Source organism: Neolamprologus brichardi, chromosome 2 (assembly GCF_056152115.1).
Source record: "Neolamprologus brichardi isolate AB-2024 chromosome 2, ASM5615211v1, whole genome shotgun sequence".
Taxonomy (NCBI): domain Eukaryota; kingdom Metazoa; phylum Chordata; class Actinopteri; order Cichliformes; family Cichlidae; genus Neolamprologus; species Neolamprologus brichardi.
The window spans coordinates 19,787,373-19,805,189 of record NC_142105.1 but is presented as its reverse complement, the minus strand read 5'-3'; the positions used below and the strand labels follow the sequence as shown (position 1 = coordinate 19,805,189).

The window sequence follows — 17,817 nt, the reverse complement described above, 5'->3', positions numbered from 1 at the left end:
TGGTTATTAATTGCTCCCTCTGATACTGAATACGACAGCCTGTCCGCTTTGATAAATCTGCAGCGTGTGTCTTTAGCGGCCTCACCTGTCTGATTTTTTTAAATTTATTTTTTTGCCTACAGAAAAGTGGGTGCGAGGCCGGGCCATCGACCGTGGCGAGGTCGACATCGGGACTCAGCAGAGCCAGGCAATCCCGCCGGGACTTTTTTGGAGGTTTCATATAACTGTGCACCATCCGACCTACATCAAGTTCAATCTTTCTCTTTCACACAACGCACTGCTGGGGGTCTATGGGCGCAGGAACATACCGCCTACACACACTCAGGTAAAGAAGGCCCCATGTCGTAGCGTGCTGTTCACCAGATGGGCATGTTTGCTTCAGCTGCTACAGATCCCATCCACGCTAATGCACCTATTTCTCTCCACTTTGTCCTTGCATCTACACTGAGGTGATATTCAGCGGTGGGGAGTGTTAAGCACTTATTTGAACACGATTACATTATATTCTTTGATCCAGAACTCCTGATACTCCAGGATGCTCTAGACACACACGACACACAATGCTTTTTTATATTTAATCATGAGAAATTATTTTAGTTTGAAAGTCTTTTTAAAAACCTCTATTGTGATACACTGGCTGTCTTTTTTGTGCATTTCCTCCACATCTCTTTATTTACCAACATCTTTGTTCTTTCCAATCTCAAACTTTGTCAGTGTGCTCATTCAGCCAGACAGAGCATTACAGCAAGCACATTTTCATCCAATCTGACAGCTGGAATAGGTTTTTGTTTTTTTGTTTTTTTGATTTGCTGTTACTTTGTCTCCATTTTGATGTCTCTGGATTTCTTGTCCTAAAAGAGGTGGAAGTTGCATTTTGTTCTTTTCAGTACAAACGCAGATTTGTGTGGAGACAGATGTCCATAAACTGCTTTTATTCATGTTTTGTGAGGCAAATGTGTTAGAACAAACAAAAACAGTTAAATCGATAACTGACTGCAGCAGAGAATGAATTTGCTATCTGCCTGTTTAACAGGTAGCATTCATGAACCATGAACCAAAAAAAATCACTGCTTTAAACTTGTTCTGACAACACAAAGAGAAAAAAATGTAAATCAGATCAATTAAATTGTGAGTTCAGCTGTATTGAAACACAGTGTTAGAGTTGTTGATGAAAAACTGATGTTTTTTTCTTCTCTAGACTCGTGTGTGTTTTTCTCATACTGAATATGATGCTAATTTTCCAGCTAAGAAAACAAACAAAACATGAGGACAAAGCAATTGTCCCCACATGGACACATGTCTTTCTAAAACGGCGCACGGGCTCCCTAAAAAGTGCGGACGTGCTCGGTTTTTCGTGAAGAAAACGCTGATGTTAGCGTCTCGTATCGTGTGAAGTGTAGAACAGCATTGTGCCATTCAAGACGCACAGATACAGACAAAAATACAACACACACTGAGTCATCTGCTTTTGAACATCAGTGCGCCCCTGCTCTCGCCTGCATGAAGAGGTCTAATTAGCTGTTTTTGACACTAGTGTGACACACAGCCCTCAGGGGAAATAAGACTCAGCGAGTGCTTGCTAGTTCAAGGAGGTTTGAGGATGGATAGGAGGGGAGGGAGAGAGGGGTGATGAGAGTGGTGGGGGAAAGTTAAAGAGGGAGAGAAAGAAGCACGAAAAGGTTAAGACAGATGAAATAATAGTCTGCTCCACTGAAAACCTGGGTGGTAAAGTGTGCCCGTGCTATTAGCAGCATGTCAAGTTTTTGAGCCAGCTGCTGTGGAACACGTCTGGTAGAAAAGGGAGATGCGGCGGAAAAAAAGCATCCCTCCTTTCCTTTGGCCTCTGGATTCACATTTGATATGCGCATCATGAATTCTAGTCCCCAATTTCTTGTATCCACCCAGTTTTCTAATAGCATTCACGCAGCTAGCCCAACAACAGCCACACGCCACTGCACAAGGTTTGCCTCGCTCATTTCTGTTGCCTTTATGTAGCTTTTGCAAATTCCCATGTTGTTTTTGTTGCTGTTGTTTCCTTCAGACTGGTTGATAATGCTGTTTCCTGGTTGTGTTGTATTCAGTTTGACTTTGTAAAACTGCTGGATGGGAAGGCCCTGCCCAGGTCCTTGACTGATCCCGTCTCAGCTGCCAAAGCTCCCAAAGGCCTGCTACTGAGCGGCCTCCAAGAAACAGGCTTCATCGAGTACATGGACCCCGGCACCTGGCACCTGGCTCTCTACAACGACGGCCGCAACCTGGAGCAGGTGTTACTCCACAGCACTCCCATAGGTGAGGAGGATTAGCTTTTTTTCTTCTGTATTTGTCTTGCTTTACATGTGTTCCTCTGATAACGTCTCAGGGCTGCTTCACTCTCTCGTTCTGTCTTCCTTTTTATCTGCGGATATGCAGACACGTAAGGACATGGTCAAGAGTGGTGTGAAACTCATTGACATTTGAAGGGAACTTTTCCTATTATGCGAGTGAGTTTGGCATGGCAGAGACAGCCGTTAGAAAGGGGAGGACAGCTCCTGTAGTAATGACAGGGCTTGCTAACTGCAGCTCATTGCTATGACACACACGGATGGCAGTGTAAATTGAAGGATGTGAATAATGCAAGAGTATGTGGCTGAATATAGACAAGTGGATAATTACCAGGGCAGTTTCTTCACTCCCACTTTGCCCAGTAGTCCTTAAGAGAATACAGTGTTGAAATAACCAAAAAAAAAAAAGTGTTGGGAAATGTAGTAGCACAGTAATGCCATGGAGCAACTTGGTAATTTCCATGTTAATACACTCACACGCATATCGTGAGCGACCCTCCATGAAAAAAAAGTCTATATTTTGGGATGTTTTTCCTCGCGCGTCTCTTATGACGAGGTTTTCCTATTATTCAGGAAATGATCAGGAACATTATGCGCAGCTGACGTGATGCTTTTAGGCTAAATATGTATCAACAACCCCTTCAAAACCCAAGTTGCAAGCCAATCAGTAAACAGCTCCACAGAGGCAAAACATTGTACTGAAGACATCTTTCATCGTCATATTGACAGAGTCTTTTTTACAATGACTGACAGCGTGCGACAGCTAAACACAGATTTTATTTCAGAGCTGTCAAACATTTGTTGACACGTGTGCTGTCTGTAAAGTCTGGAATAGGCCAGACTTTCTGTTTTTTCCCCAGTCACATATTTCGTGCTAAACAGGAACCAGGAAGAATTTTTGTTGTTTCTCTTTAATAATCAAAAACAAACAGAGGAACAACAGATGGCCTTAGTCTACCGGCCTTTAGTTTGCCGAGGTTGTTCAAAACAATTAATCGAGCGATACAGCTTGAAAGGCAAAAATAATATTAATGGATTGAGGTCAAAGATCATTTTGCTGCCTATTTACACATCTGAAAGAAGTTACGGCGGGACACCGCATTCTTTCAGAGGCAGAAGATGAAAGCCGCCCAGCCAGTGTGCGGTAAATCCTAATAAGGGACACAATATAGTGTAGCCCGAGAGTTGAACCTTAATGATGAGGAGAGGAGGGAGAATTGAGATGATCTCTGTCGGGAAACTGAGCTTTTCCGCAGCCAGTAGTAACTGGATACATCGAAGAAACGAGAGAGAATAAATAAGCGAAAAGCGACCGTGAAAATAAATAAATAAAGTAAGATGAAATCAATAGAGTGTGGAGTATGACAAGAAGTAAAAATATGAGCACAAAGATGATAGGACAATACCTGAAATGGGGCTGATTGCGGTTTTTGAAAAAAAAAATTGCTTGTTGCTTTGGGATGTAAAACATGATTGCAAGAGTAATGAGGCATGAGGCTACCTGAGAGAGAGAAAACCCTGTCATGGATGTTCACAGTAGTCATTATCTTGGGGGGGAAACAAAAGATGAAAAGAAGAAAGAATCCAGTTGGGTTAGATCGTTTAAAATCACACGTGTTGTCAGCGGATAACTGACCTTTGTTGTTCGGAAGATATTTTGTTCTGTCATCCTTTCACGGGCCATCTCACACACACACACGTGCAAAAGCAGAACACAGTCATATCGTACTTGCTTGCAGCTAAAAATTGTCTGCATAAATTCTGATATAGATACTGTAATGCATGTCGATGTGTGCGTACAGTATCGTGGTGATTCTATGGTATATAAATGGATGACATAAAAAAAAGACTGAAAAGGTACACGCTGATTTCAAAATAGATGCCATTATGAGAGTCAGATTGCATTTTCAAACATATTCTCTGCTTTAAAAAATGCCGGCAGATGCGGATAAAGCTCCTTTTTTCCTGTTCCGCTGATACCGACGTTTACATGTAGGCCACTTTGCCAGCACCGTCTTCTTTTTAAATCTGCTTAGGGAGAGAGTGCTGCTCCCTGCAGGGCTGTTAATTATACATAATTGCTTATTCACCTGCCATCACACGTGTGCTTGAATATTACCTCTTTAAAACAATGGCCATAAGAAAAAGGAAAAAAAATCTGGGAAAGTTTCCTTCATAACTTTTAATAAAAAAGAGGATAAACAAAACTGGTGGTTGGCTAGAGGCTGGATACTTCTAGTTAGCTGAGCAGCCATTTCATCTTTTTTTTTTTTCATAAATTCATAAAGCCCAAGGGTCATAAAGCATGGCTGAATCTTTACGGGCTCATAAAGTACAATTGGAATGCTTATTTGACCAATCAGATCACTTGGCTGGAAGCACCCATTTTATAATAGCATTTAACTTCAATAACTTATGGCATGAGTGATTTCTAACTGGCCAGGGTTTAGTCAGTGGAAAGAAGAGAGTGGGCGTCTCACGAATGCCCGCACACGTGCACACTCACACACATACACGCTGTAACAAATAGAGGCATGGCTTTCTTATGCATTACCTCTTAATTGCCCGGAGAGTTTTATGTTTGAGACATTGACCTGAAAAGATACAGAGCTTATATCACTGCTGCAACCCTGCCGCCTTGTGAGAGATCTGACGGATCGCTCGCCTGCGCCCGATTCAAAAGCAACTCGGTGACCTTGCAGATGAGTTTTTGTTCATTACATGTGTCAGGTGCCACAGTCAATATTGGAATTTGTGCATAGGAGGCTTTTTTCCTTCTTCCCTAGAGCGTGAGAAAGAGAAACATTTGTGATTTCTCCCGACTGTGTGGGAGAGAAGATGATTGCCACTCCTTCTCTCCATCAGTGTGACGATGACAGGTGATGGAGGTGAAAATGACTTTGGTTTCTGAAGTGATGCGCTGCTGTGGAGGATAACGCTGCGCTGCCGGCTACTGGCAGGGCCTGTCTCATTAGCATGTGTCACACGCGCCTCAAGGAGGGTGTCACATAATAACTTTGTGTGCATGTGTTTGTAAGCGTGTGTGTGCGTGTGTGTGTGAGCCGTGCCACTGAAGGATTTGTCATCCATGCTCCCTGAGCAGAGCGAGCCAGGGGACTGCAGCGGTTTGACTCTGGAGTCGATCCCCGTTCAGAGGAGAGCGAGCAGGACGGCGCAGGGTCAAATAAAGGATGACATCCTCGACACTCATTTTAATTACTTTATCTAGCTTAGATGGAGCTCGCCTGCCACGAGACAACCGGCAGCATGGTTCAAATCCCCAGCTCTGCCAGCTGCTGATTCTTCTTCACCAGAAACTTGTGTCTTGAGCAGAGCTGAGAGCGAGGCTCCTGTAATGCTCTAAAATCATGAAAGCGCACACCGTTTTTATCTCCCCTATCTGCTCGGGCCCGGAGAATGAGCTCTGACATGATGGACGTATCAATAAGAGAAAAAGGGAGAAGAGTAAAAAAGAAGTTCTTCCTTTTGAAGTCTGATTGAGGATTACGATGAAATGCACATAGCCTACAGAGGGATAGGATGAAACGCACACATCCAGATGAGACAATGCTCTAGTAGAAACAAGCATCACATTGATCTTTTGCGATGCCCAGAGTGCATCTACTGTAGCGACGCGCGATTGTATATTCTCCACTTACTCGTGCACTCACAATGTCAGATTTTATGTTGTTCCAGTCTCGTTCCAAAATGCGGCCCGTGTAAACAGTTTGTTGATTAAGCCTTGATGTTTGTAAATTTGCGTACCGCGTGTTTCCAACCTGTAATGCAGTATAATGTGCTTAGTGCTACTGAGTGTAAGTGAGTGCTTGGCCGTTCCCCAGAGAGTGATAGCAGCTGGATCAGACTAATCTAATATAGCCCCTGTGTCTGGGGAGCCATCCATTGCTTATCAGATCTTTCATTCAATAACAGTGAGCCATGTCAGCTTATGGCGTTACATGCAGAATATTTTCAAGTTCTTGTATTATTTTCTGGCTTTTATGTTCTGATGTGTGTGTTTGTTTGTGTGTGTGGGTATGCAGACTCAATGGACGGCTGCTCCACAGACTGTAACGGAAATGGAGAGTGTGTCGCTGGACACTGCCACTGCTTTGCTGGATTCTTGGGTCCTGACTGTGCCAAAGGTAAGAAATATCTGTCTGTCTGTCTAATTTCAGTAAAAGAACAAGTTTAAAAGAAATGCGTCTTTCATATTTTCCAGCCTCCCAACACGGTCTAGAGGGACTTTTTGTAGCCCTGAGCCTGTTCACTTCTGCTGAAAATGTTTCTAAATGTTGTCACAAATGTGTAATTCATTTATATATATATATATATATATATATATATATATATATATGTATAAAGATTTAGTGATGTCCCAAAACAGCTACAAAGTCATTTTTGCTTTGCAAACTTTGCAAGTCCTGACATTTTTGCACAGTACTATTTCATCATGCGGATGAATACACACATATGCAGGGTTTTTCCAAGCACAAAATGGGCTTTTGCTGTTCTCATGCTGTCTTCACATATGAGTGTGTGATATCTTACTAAACAATGCTGTTTCCAGTCTGTGGAGTTTTCTGTGATTTTATGGCCAACAACCACACATTTGTGTAAAAGTCTTCTGTAGATTTTATATTATTATATTATTTCTGTATATTTTGCTTTTAAGGGGGAAGACTTTCTGAAGGTTTTTAATAGTTTTTAGACATCGGCTGCTTTTTCATTCATTTTCAGTCCTGTCCTTGTACCTGACCATTTTGTTAAGCTACTTAACAATGACCGACAAGTCATTCAAGCATAAAACAGCCCCCGAACTCAAGGGATGAACCAGTGTTGTGTCTCCACAGAAGACACAATATCTGTCTGTTTGTTATTAGCAAAAACACACGATTTGGTTCATTTTCTGTAGTTGGATCTCTAAAAATGCCAAAGATAACACAATGTGACAGGGAAAAAACGCCATTTTTGCACCAACAAGGTGATTCCCGGGGATTTATTAGCTGGAGGCTTGACATGGTGCGGTTTGTAAACTGTAAACTGGACAATTTTCCTCAAAAAAGCACAGAAAAAGAAGTGTCAGACCAAAGAACATATCAGATGAACAACATCTGAAAGTCTTGTCTTTAAGTAATAGAAAAAGAATTCAGCAAAGACCAGGACATAGAGCCTGAGAGCTGTATCTGACCCTTCATGGGGGGTTTCATTTCAGCCAGTGGTGTTGGACAGCTTGTCAAGTTTATGTAATTATGAATACAGAAAAGTACAGTTAGTTTTTGATCCACGATGCAGTGCCGTCTGAAAAAAGCTTCCAGTGGCAGAATGCTTTTATTCTGATGTATAATTAATAATTAATACTAGTATAATATATTTCAACGCTTTTTTCTTTTTGAAGCAGGAGTAAAGTAAATAATTGTTTTAGTTACTTCAGTAAGAGCTACCTTGTCAGTGGCTACTGGGTGAATTAGAGTACAATAGGGTAGATGGGGAGTGAACAGGCTCCGGTTTGCACAGATTTGCTCTAAACCTCCACATTTCTTCCTACGTTGTTTCTCAATAAACACCTTCCCGTAGCTCAGTGAGCACCACCCTTAATTTCTGATAAACTGCGAAATGTCTGCATGAAGTCGTACATCGTATCAAGTTGGTGAAGACATCAGCAGCTGAACTCTTTTGGCTAGTCTTCATTACTGACCGGATCTTGTTTGCTCCCGTTTGCTCTACCTCCCTCCCTCTGCATCTCCACGGACATACGCTCTATTTCCTCTCCCTCTCTCTCCCTCTTCTGCATTCTCCCCGAGAGTCAGTCTTTGTAAAAATTATTGTAGTTGAATCTGTCTCATTGTGTCGAAACAGGTGATATGATATCACTTCCTATGATTTATTTACGCTCATCATTTATTCATACGCTCCTGCCGTCTTTGCTCATTTGCTCGTGCTGTAATATCCTCCGCTCGAAAAAGTTAGACAGCAAGTTTTAGCACGAGCCGTAAAATGTGAAGTGTGATTTTATTACCGTGTGGCACAGAGCGTTCGATTTTACAACGGATCAAACAAACACGGGACACACAAGGCCCTCATTGCAAATTATTCAAGAGAAAAAAAGGCAATGGCTATGGATCATCTTTTTAATGCATTTGAACTTCCCGAGCTCTGACTGCGAGCGTGACGCGTGACACTCGCTGACTTCTATTCTACCTGTCATTACATTAGCCACACAGCTCTCCATCTCTGCATGGAGATAGCGCTGCCTCATTCTTTAAATCCCTAATGCTCTCTTTCCTAATCTTCGTTTTCACGATTGTTTTCACGGCCCGTTCAGAATGACTGAGGTGACGTTGGGAGGATTTTCTACAATTCCTGGGTTGCCGTGGTAGCCAGGCTCAGGTGGTGCTTGAGTAAATTGAAACAGCGTGAGGGATAAGCTGGAGTGTGTGCGTGTGTACAGGTGTGTGTGTGTGCGTGAGGGAGAGAGAGGAAAAGACAGGGAGACAGAGGCTGCTTGAGGATTTGCTGAATCTGCGCACTACTGAGATAAGAGAGCGTAGCCCCACTCACGGTAGGTTACCGCGGTCTTCCAGCTAATATACTGCAGCACTGTGTGTGTTTGTGCATAGGTGTACTACAGAATATGTGAGTGTAATCTGTGTTTGTCCTGTTGCAGATTCATGCCCCGTGTTGTGCAGTGGTAACGGCATGTATGAGAAAGGAAGGTGCGTGTGCCTGGAAGGGTGGAAGGGGGCAGAGTGCAACGTGGAGGAAGGTCAGTGCATCGATCCCACCTGCTCCAACCACGGCACCTGCATCCAGGGCATCTGCATATGCAGTCCGGCCTACAAGGGTGTTAATTGTGAACAAGGTAAGAACTGTTGTTTACACTGCTAAAAAGAAGAAGAAGAAAGGGCCCCGCTTGCACACAAATGACTTTGCTCTTTTTATTAAAAGCAAGAATTGAATTTAACACCACCCTAATCAATATTTTTATATTGAGCAAGGATCAAATGACTTTGTGTGATACTAAAGGGATCCCACAGACTGACGGACCATGAGAGTCTCTGCAGAGCATTTTACCCTCATCAGTTTTCACTTTTACATCCCCAAATTGCAAATTTCCTTTCCCGGATGAACTTCATACAGCCTTTGTCCTCGCCCACACTGCAGCTGGAGCAGCCAGCTGTTTTTTACCTGCTGCACCACATGGCAAGCAGACAAAGTTAGAAACATGATAGTGAACTTAATTTTGTTGCGTGCCCTGCCCTGACCTCATCGGGCTGCAGCAGAAGGATGCCCCTCACTGGTTCTTCCTGTTATGAGTTTTTCTTCTCACTGTCACCGAGCTTGCTCGTAGCAGGTCATCAGATTGTTGGGGCTTACTCTATATAATTACAGGGTCCTTAACTTTCACTATAAAACACCTTGAGGTGACAGTTGTTGTGATTTAGCACAATATAATAATTTTATAAATGGCTCACATCTTTTAAAAATCAACATTTTTGTAACCTGAAGTCAGACCTGAACCGTGAATTAGTGACTATTTTGTTTCCATCTTCATCTTCTGAACATTTTTTCCCAGTTGGGAAAATCACATTGAAAAATACTTATTCTTCTTTTATCCTTTCTTTTCCTTTTTTTTCAACAAACCAAAGTAAGAATCTTGTGAAATGTAAGCAAATGTCAACAATGTTAATGAGAGATCAAACTGTAAAGCACGATGAGAATTCTAGCTTTAGAACTTCAAAACACGTTCATGCAGCTCGGAAAGACCAAGAAAAAAGAAATGTTGTTCAACAGTAACTATTTGTGACACTAGCAAAGTAAATAATGTCTTAGACATTCAAATACTGACTGAGAGTGTCTCATTCACAAAGAGACAGTCTGAACAAAAGCTGATGGAGACGTAAACACCTTTACTAATGCTACAACTACTGCTCTACTAATAATATTTATGTTAATAAGGAAAATTGCAGACATGTAGACTAAAGCTTTAGCTGTTTTGACATAATATATTTTAATAAGTGACCTTTTCACTTTTCAAACCAGAAGACAAAACAAGTTTCAAACATTATAGAATCGTGATCACATTTCACTTTTTAATGTTTCACATAATAAACCCACATTCAAGAAGAACTGTAGCAGCAGACAGGTCCGATGGTCCTTGTCATACAGACATCTTTCAGGACAGACTGCTCAGGCCTTGCTTTTTCTTTTTCTCCTTCTTTTTTTCTCTTTTGAAACAATCATCACACCTCCAGGCTAAATGTGTTTTTCTCATAAAGAGAAATGGGGGGTGTGGCAGTAAACAGATTGAAGATACTCAGCATGCAAATGTCAGTTTAGCATCATTGTTATTCTGTGTATAATATATGCAGAGTGGCAAGAAAGAATTTGGCCTGTGCACGTGTTTCATGGAGAGGGTACGAACATCTATTCGGACTGACTTAAGCAGGAAAAAACGGTCACTAAACCTTCGTTATCAATTAGGCTTTCCTGGAAGCAACAAATGGCATTCTCGGCATAGCAGGAAAAAGACCTGTAAGCAAAGGAAGTAAAAAACAATGACAGTACAATTGATTCGAGTCTCAGGTAGTTAAGGCAGCTTGCAGCTGTGGAGTAAAACAAGCCTTGGGCGTTTGCCACATCCCCTTCATTGTAAAACCATCCAATAAATTACCAAAAAACAAACAAAGCTGCAATATTTGAAAACAATTATGACGTTACACCTGACAGAAACACCGATGGCACAGCTGTCCTAAAGACCTCCGCTGCTGCCTTCTCTGTCTCGGCCTGCAGAGACTGAATCACGTGTTTGACCTTGAGCGGCGGAGCTGAGCTGAGCCGAGTTTAGCCGAACTGTGCTGAGCTTTGGCTCGGTGCTCAGGGCTGTAATTACACACAGTAACACAGCATAGCATGGACCACCGTGACACACATACACACACACACAGCCGCACACCAACCAACCCATTTCACCCCTTATCAAAGCCTCGGCTCTAAGTGTCCTATGAAGTGTAATGTTGTGGAACAGATACAGGGATTGTATCTGGGGTGGTTAACTCCTGGATGGGATGCAAAGAACACTGCTTTCATACTCGGTGAACTGATAATTATAATGAGACAGGCTCTCGCCGCCCCCCCTCCTCCTCGCTCCTTCCTTTCACCTCTGACTCAGCCGTGCTTTTATATTCCACCCTCCCCTCCGTCCGCAGTGGACTGTGTAGACCCTCAGTGCGGCGGGCACGGCGTGTGCGTGCGTGGGGAGTGCGTGTGCTCGGCGGGCTGGGCGGGTGTGAGCTGCGATGACCCGCTGCCAGCCTGTCAGGAGCAGTGTTCGGGACATGGCACCTATCTCCCAGAGTCAGACACCTGCACCTGCCAGCCCAACTGGACGGGACCAGACTGCTACACCGGTAAGACCTGAGGATTATTGTTCACACACAGGAAAAAAGAAAACAACCAAAACAAAAAAAAACACTGAAAATTGAAAGTGCACATCGCTAGGTTGCCAGTGTTCTGGTAGCACGCATGGTCTTGCCAGATACTATTTTCTGGGGATTTGATAGACATGAGAGAAATATGGATTGGAGCCACACTGTGAGCTGTGTGTATGCGCCTGTACATGCGTGTGTGTTCGCATGGGCGTTTTGTGCGCTCACTCTTCATGCTAGTCGTAAATGAGATTTCCTCTCATGAATCTTTGAGTGCAGCAGCTATGCCGCAACACACACACATGTACAAATACACAGGCGCTCGGACGCTCGCATTCCCTTTTAGCTAAATGAGGAAAGAAAATTACAGTGAGAAAAATTTGTTTTTTAAAAGACTTCGTTTCTCATTTTTGCTGCAAGGCCTGTCAGAGATCGCAACTCTGAGGAGCATTCAGCTTGGCATTTAAAAGCTCGCCAACATTTATAACATACCTGAGCACAACATGTTAGTTAGTGAGTGTTTGTTAAATATAAAAAGCCTTGATAGATCTGAAGGGACTTTTATTCTGCTTGCTTGCAAAGACAGCAGTTCTTCACCGATTATGAAGGAAAAAGACTAGAACAAGGCGAGCCAAGCAAGTCTACTGCGGTGTCTAAACATAGGTTACAGCGTGGCGTGGAACACAGTGGGGGGAAAAAAGAAGTTTCCTTGTCCTTGCAGTGTGAGCTGACAGAGAGGAAAATAGCCATTTTAAGGTTGGCTTTTCTCTGGTTCCACCAGACTAACTTAATGCTGGCGTTGGGAAGAATCCTCCTTGCCATGCACACCGATGATTTGCAGGCAATTGGCATTAGCACCTGCTTTCAGGTGTGCGCATGCCTTATTATAGTGATATAGCCCATGATAATGATAGACCGTGGCTGAATATCTGAGATATGAGCGGCCTCCCTCTACCTGCCGGGCTTTTAATCAAAAGGACCCAGCAATTCTATGTCCTGGTCTTGTTGAGGCATAGCTAAGTTAATGTAATTCTAATAGAGAGCCTAAAAAAACCTCTCCGACTTTAATCCACTTTTTCCTCCCTCTCCATGCTATGTATATTTAAATTGAAATAACTTTTTACTGCAGCTGGATAAGTAGTCTTTGTGTGCCTCCAGCACTTTGCTCTCTTTACTGATGGATGAGGCTTTGCCTCTGCAGAGGGAGAGAGCGAGGGAGAGCTGGATGCAGAGGCGAAGTACAGAGAAAAGGAAATAGACAAAAACAGGAGGAAAGAATTTTAAATGCATGTTGCAAGACAGAGGGGAAGAAAGTTACGGAGAAAAGAGAAAGTTAACAGAGAAGATGATGGAAAATGAAGAAAGAGAAAAAAGAGGTATTAACATACCCAACATATCTGATCAAAATGTCAGAAAAGAATAATAGAGCCGAATTGAAATCCCTGTAGTTTAAATATGCGGTGCAAATACGAATCATTTGGCTGTTATGAGTGTATTCACTCTTCTCCTCCTTCAGGGAGCTCAGCTATTAGAGGTGGGAAGATTGTGTATTGTGAGAACGTAGACTCTTTAGTCTCTGAGGTTATCTTTTTCTATCGCTTGTTAGTTTTTTTCTCACCTGTATCCAATGGCTCACCCCCAACTCTTTGAAACTTCTTTCTGCTCCCTGCGTCCCCGGTGCCTCTTTTAGATTTTTTCCCCTCTTCCACCACTCAATTCCTCCATCTGTTCCACTCCCTCTCATTCCCTTCCCCTCTCACACTTAAATGCTTTTTTTTTCTCACGCATATCTCCACCCACCTGTTCGGCAGAGCTGTGCCCGGTGCCATGTGGCAGCCACGGCGTTTGCTCAGAAGGCCAGTGCCAGTGCGAGGAGGGTTGGATTGGCGCTGCGTGCGACCAGAGAGCATGCCATCCTCGCTGCGAAGAGCACGGCCAGTGCCACGATGGGACCTGCGTGTGCCAACCTGGCTGGGAGGGAGAGCACTGTAACATTGGTGAGCGGTGCCCGAGTCCACGTGGGAGTGTTCGGTTGTCTTGTGATATTTTGATGAATATGATTAATGCATTTACAAAAAAAGAAAGAAAAAAAGAGGTGTTGTTGTTGTTCTTTGGATGTTTTCCATTTACAATCATTCTGGTTTTACGCAATTCTCACTTATTTGTCCCCGTAGTTACTCATGATTTGGATGTCGTAGTGAAAGGTAATTTATTTTTACTCAGGTGATAAATTTCACATTGTGCTCCTCCAGCGTCCTCACAAGCGCTAAAACTCTGTGTCTGTGTGCACGAACACGTGGGACACACCTTTTCAGATGGCTGCCCGGGGTTGTGCAGCGGGCACGGGCGCTGTACCCTGGAGCAGAGCGGCTGGCGTTGCGTCTGTCAGGCTGGATGGAGTGGGCCTGGATGCAGCGTTGTCATGGAAACTGACTGCAGTGATGGAACAGACAACGACGGAGGTGAAATTCTACCATCTTCTGTCATTTTCCATCTCTTTTCCTCTTTCTTTTCTGTCTTTCGGGCAGATTGTCCCTTCTATCCTGTTACTTCTTGTTCAGTTTCCATCTAAACAAAAAAAAGAAAAAATCAGCCTCATTGTTCCTCCCCTTCATCGCACTGTGCTGTCCCAGTCCTGCTGAGACTCCCGAAGAGTCCTGCTGGTCATTATTATACTGAATACGTATTTGTGTGTGTATGCCTCTTCATTTTGTGCAAGTGTGTTTGTCTGCTTTTCCTCTTATCACAGCTAAATGTCTAATATGCATACCACCTGCTAGGATAAAAGGCACTCAGAGAAAATTTCCCAAGTCCAAATACAGCAAACCATGCATAATAGATTTCTACTTCTTTTTTGCTTATGGTTGTCAGGTGTCTGGTGGCAGGTGAGAGGTTTGTGTCTCAAGGCCATGTAGTTGTGTTTTCCTAGCTGAAGAAAGGAACATTTCAGCGGTGGCAGGATCTCTACTCATTACAATCATTCCGTCGCCATTTCGGTCCCATCTGCAGCTCTTTTACAAAATAAAAAAGGTAGTTGTAAGGATGTAGTGCAATATTGCATTGCTTTCAACTGTGCCCATCCACTTTGAAACTCTATCAAATATCCATTATGGGCATGGCTGTTAAGCCGGGGATGTAATCCATCATTGCAAACAAGGTGGTGTTGCTTTTGTTTGGAGGAAAACCCTTTTTCCCTTTTTTTTGTTTGTGGCTCCAAGTTTTTTGATGAGAGTTGTTTGAATCAGCCACAGGAAACCACAAACACATACATATTTTCTCTGGTTTCTGGTTGCACAGTTTTTTTTTTTAGGTAGCTACAAAGCAACTCTTTTTTTCCCGTCTCCACATTGTTTACACAAACTGCATGATTGACTCAGCGACACTTCACAAAATCGGCGCTGATGGCTGTTCAGCCCATGAATTACAGGTCCTTATTTTGGATTATAACGTCAGAGCCCGGGCAATAAAAAATGTTTTGTAGACTGTAAAATAAAGGCTGAATAGAGGAAAGGAGTCCTAGCAGGACTGTGCCTTGGCAGCGGTGTGGTTATGCTTCGGTATTGTATCGATGGATTATGTCTTTTTGTTCGGTCTATTTTTGTGTGTGTGTGTGTTCATTTGTGGTTTTTAAGGAATAAAGGACTGTTGTAGTGATGAATAGCATTAACTGTTTATTCAGTCACACATTTCTTCATTTAACGGTGCACTTTCACCATTTTTTTACATAAATGTCAGCATACTGCTTAAGGGAATACTATCCACCCTGGGAAAAATACAGTGTCTTCTGTGGTACTGAGGGAGTTTTGTCAGATATGTAAGAAATGATGACATCAGGAGTTATCTCAGCTAGCTACAAAGTTAGATAAAACAAAGTATTAGAATTTGAATACATAAGATTAACTTATCGAGCTAGTCTTGGAGCTTTTCCCGGCTTAAGTTAGGGTAGACACTGAGTGCATTGGCAGGCCATCACAGGGCTATATGTTAAGGTTGAAACAATTAAGTATCTGCTGTTATAAGGAGATCTGACATCCTGGATTCTTGTTGTCTGACACTCTGACAGCCTCGTGTCTGGTTTTCTGGCATGATGCTGGAAGGAGCCAGCCAGCAAACACTCCAGGAAGTCACTGCCCTGCCAAGAAATAGTTTGACCCACAACCTGCCCTGCCATTCCCATAAAACTGCAAACTGTTGTTATGGTTTTTGTTTGGATGAGGAACAAAATATGATTTTTAATTTGTAATCTTTAAAGCTGCTTATTAGTTTTAATACCTTTGAACAAAGCCAGCTCGACTGTTTTCCGCATGCATCCACTTTTAGGCCAATCGGTTGCTGGCAGTAAACATATTCTGAACAGAGTGGTATCGATTTTCTCATCTGACTCTCAGCGAGAAATTACATTTTCTAAAATTTCAAACTGTTCCTGTAAAACCAGGGTTTTAAACATAAGGCCTGTGGCCTGGAATCAACCCTGCAAAGACTCCAATCCAACACGCTTTGAGAAACGTGAAGGACATTTGGTACCTACTGCGTTCTCATAAGTTTTACAACTACACCAAAATTATTAAATAACAGATGAGCAATCACATGTCAGAAAAGTTTCAGGTTTTTTCTCTATCTGCACATATTTCTGTCAGGTTCACAGTAAAGAAAAAGAAAAATAGGACATTTTCTATTAATTAATAAAAAAAACTTGTGTTTTATACTGTAATTACAGGACATTCTGGGCAGTGAGCTACCAGAACTTCTCTGTAATTTTACACATTTAATTTTTAAAATTTAAGCCCAAAGAATTGTACTGACATATTTCTTTAATTTACTACTGCAGAATTACTTAATGCTAACATAGAAAAACTGAGATGTATTATTAATTTGCACTTCATTTTCTTATATTGAGATCTCAGGGATTAAATGTGCAGTTAAACTTCTTTGCACCCACAGAAAAGGGAGTTTCACTGGTCCGGCCCACTTAAGATCAAAGTGGGCTCAATGTATCTCACAATGTAAAATTAGTTTGATTCCTTGATGTAAAAGACACTGTTCCCAGCACTTCACTTGTTTCACCTTGTGTCAGGTTACAGCTTTAGTCCAGAATGGATTCAATTCATTTTTCAGCTGTAAATCTTTTTCTTTGAGATTCTTGTAAATTTATAAAAACAAAAAACAAAAATATGACATGTACATAAGTACTCACAGCCTTTGCTCCCTACTTTGGTGAAGCACCTTCAGCAGCACCTTATACCCTCAAGTCTTTTTAAGTCTGATGCCGCAAGCTTGGCATACCTATTTTTGGGCAGTTTCACTCATTCTTCTTTGCAAAACCTCTCAAGCTCCATCAGTCTGGATGGAGAGCGACACTCGAGGAGATTCACAGAGCGGTCCCAAAGCTGGTTCTTTGTTATCTTGGCTGTGTACTCCAGAGCACTCTGGAGCAGATTATCATCAGGGATGTCTCTGTATGTTGCTGCATTCATCTTTCACTCGACGCTGACTAGACTAACAGTTCCTGCTGCCCCACAGCATAATGCTGCCACCACCATGCTTCCCTATAGGGATGGCATTGTCCATATGAGAAGCGGTGCCTGGGTTCCTCTAGACATGATGTCTTGCATTCAGGTCAAAGAGTTCAATTTTTGTTTTATTAGAGCAGAAAATTTTATTTCTCATTGTCTGGGAGTCCTTCAGGTGACTTCTGGTAAACTCCAGGTGGGCTGTCATGAGCCTTTTACTGAGTGGCATTCCTCTGGCCACTCTATCATGCAGGCCTGATTGTTAAAGTGCTGCAGAAAAGGTTGGCTTCCCGTCTCCATAGATCAACACTGACGTTCTGTCAGAGCGACCATTGGATCACTTTCTCAGTCACTTATGTTTGCCGGCCAGCTCTACAAGAAGTCCTGGTGGTTCCCAGTATTTTCCATTTACAGCTGAGGATTTATGAAGTCCGCTGTGCTCATTGGGACCTTCAATACTGCAGGAGTTTTTCTGTACATTCCCCAGATCTGTGCCTCAATACTGTTCTATCTCAGAGGTCTGTAGACAGTTTCTTGGACTTCATGGCTTGGTTTGAG

At 42.6% G+C, this 17,817-nt stretch overlaps 1 protein-coding gene across 2 annotated transcripts in view; it reads left to right on the top strand.

Annotated features, from left to right (window-relative positions):
• Positions 1-17,817, top strand: part of tenm1 (teneurin transmembrane protein 1) — a 191,752-nt gene that overhangs the window by 100,642 nt on the left and 73,293 nt on the right. For both annotated transcript variants that reach the window (XM_006781765.3, XM_087848169.1), the window contains exons 7-14: positions 123-325; positions 2,082-2,289; positions 6,365-6,466; positions 8,989-9,183; positions 11,531-11,731; positions 13,561-13,746; positions 13,924-13,953; positions 14,065-14,211. In XM_006781765.3, coding sequence (XP_006781828.2) covers positions 123-325; positions 2,082-2,289; positions 6,365-6,466; positions 8,989-9,183; positions 11,531-11,731; positions 13,561-13,746; positions 13,924-13,953; positions 14,065-14,211 — 1,272 coding nt within the window. The remainder of the gene's footprint in view (positions 1-122; positions 326-2,081; positions 2,290-6,364; positions 6,467-8,988; positions 9,184-11,530; positions 11,732-13,560; positions 13,747-13,923; positions 13,954-14,064; positions 14,212-17,817) is intronic.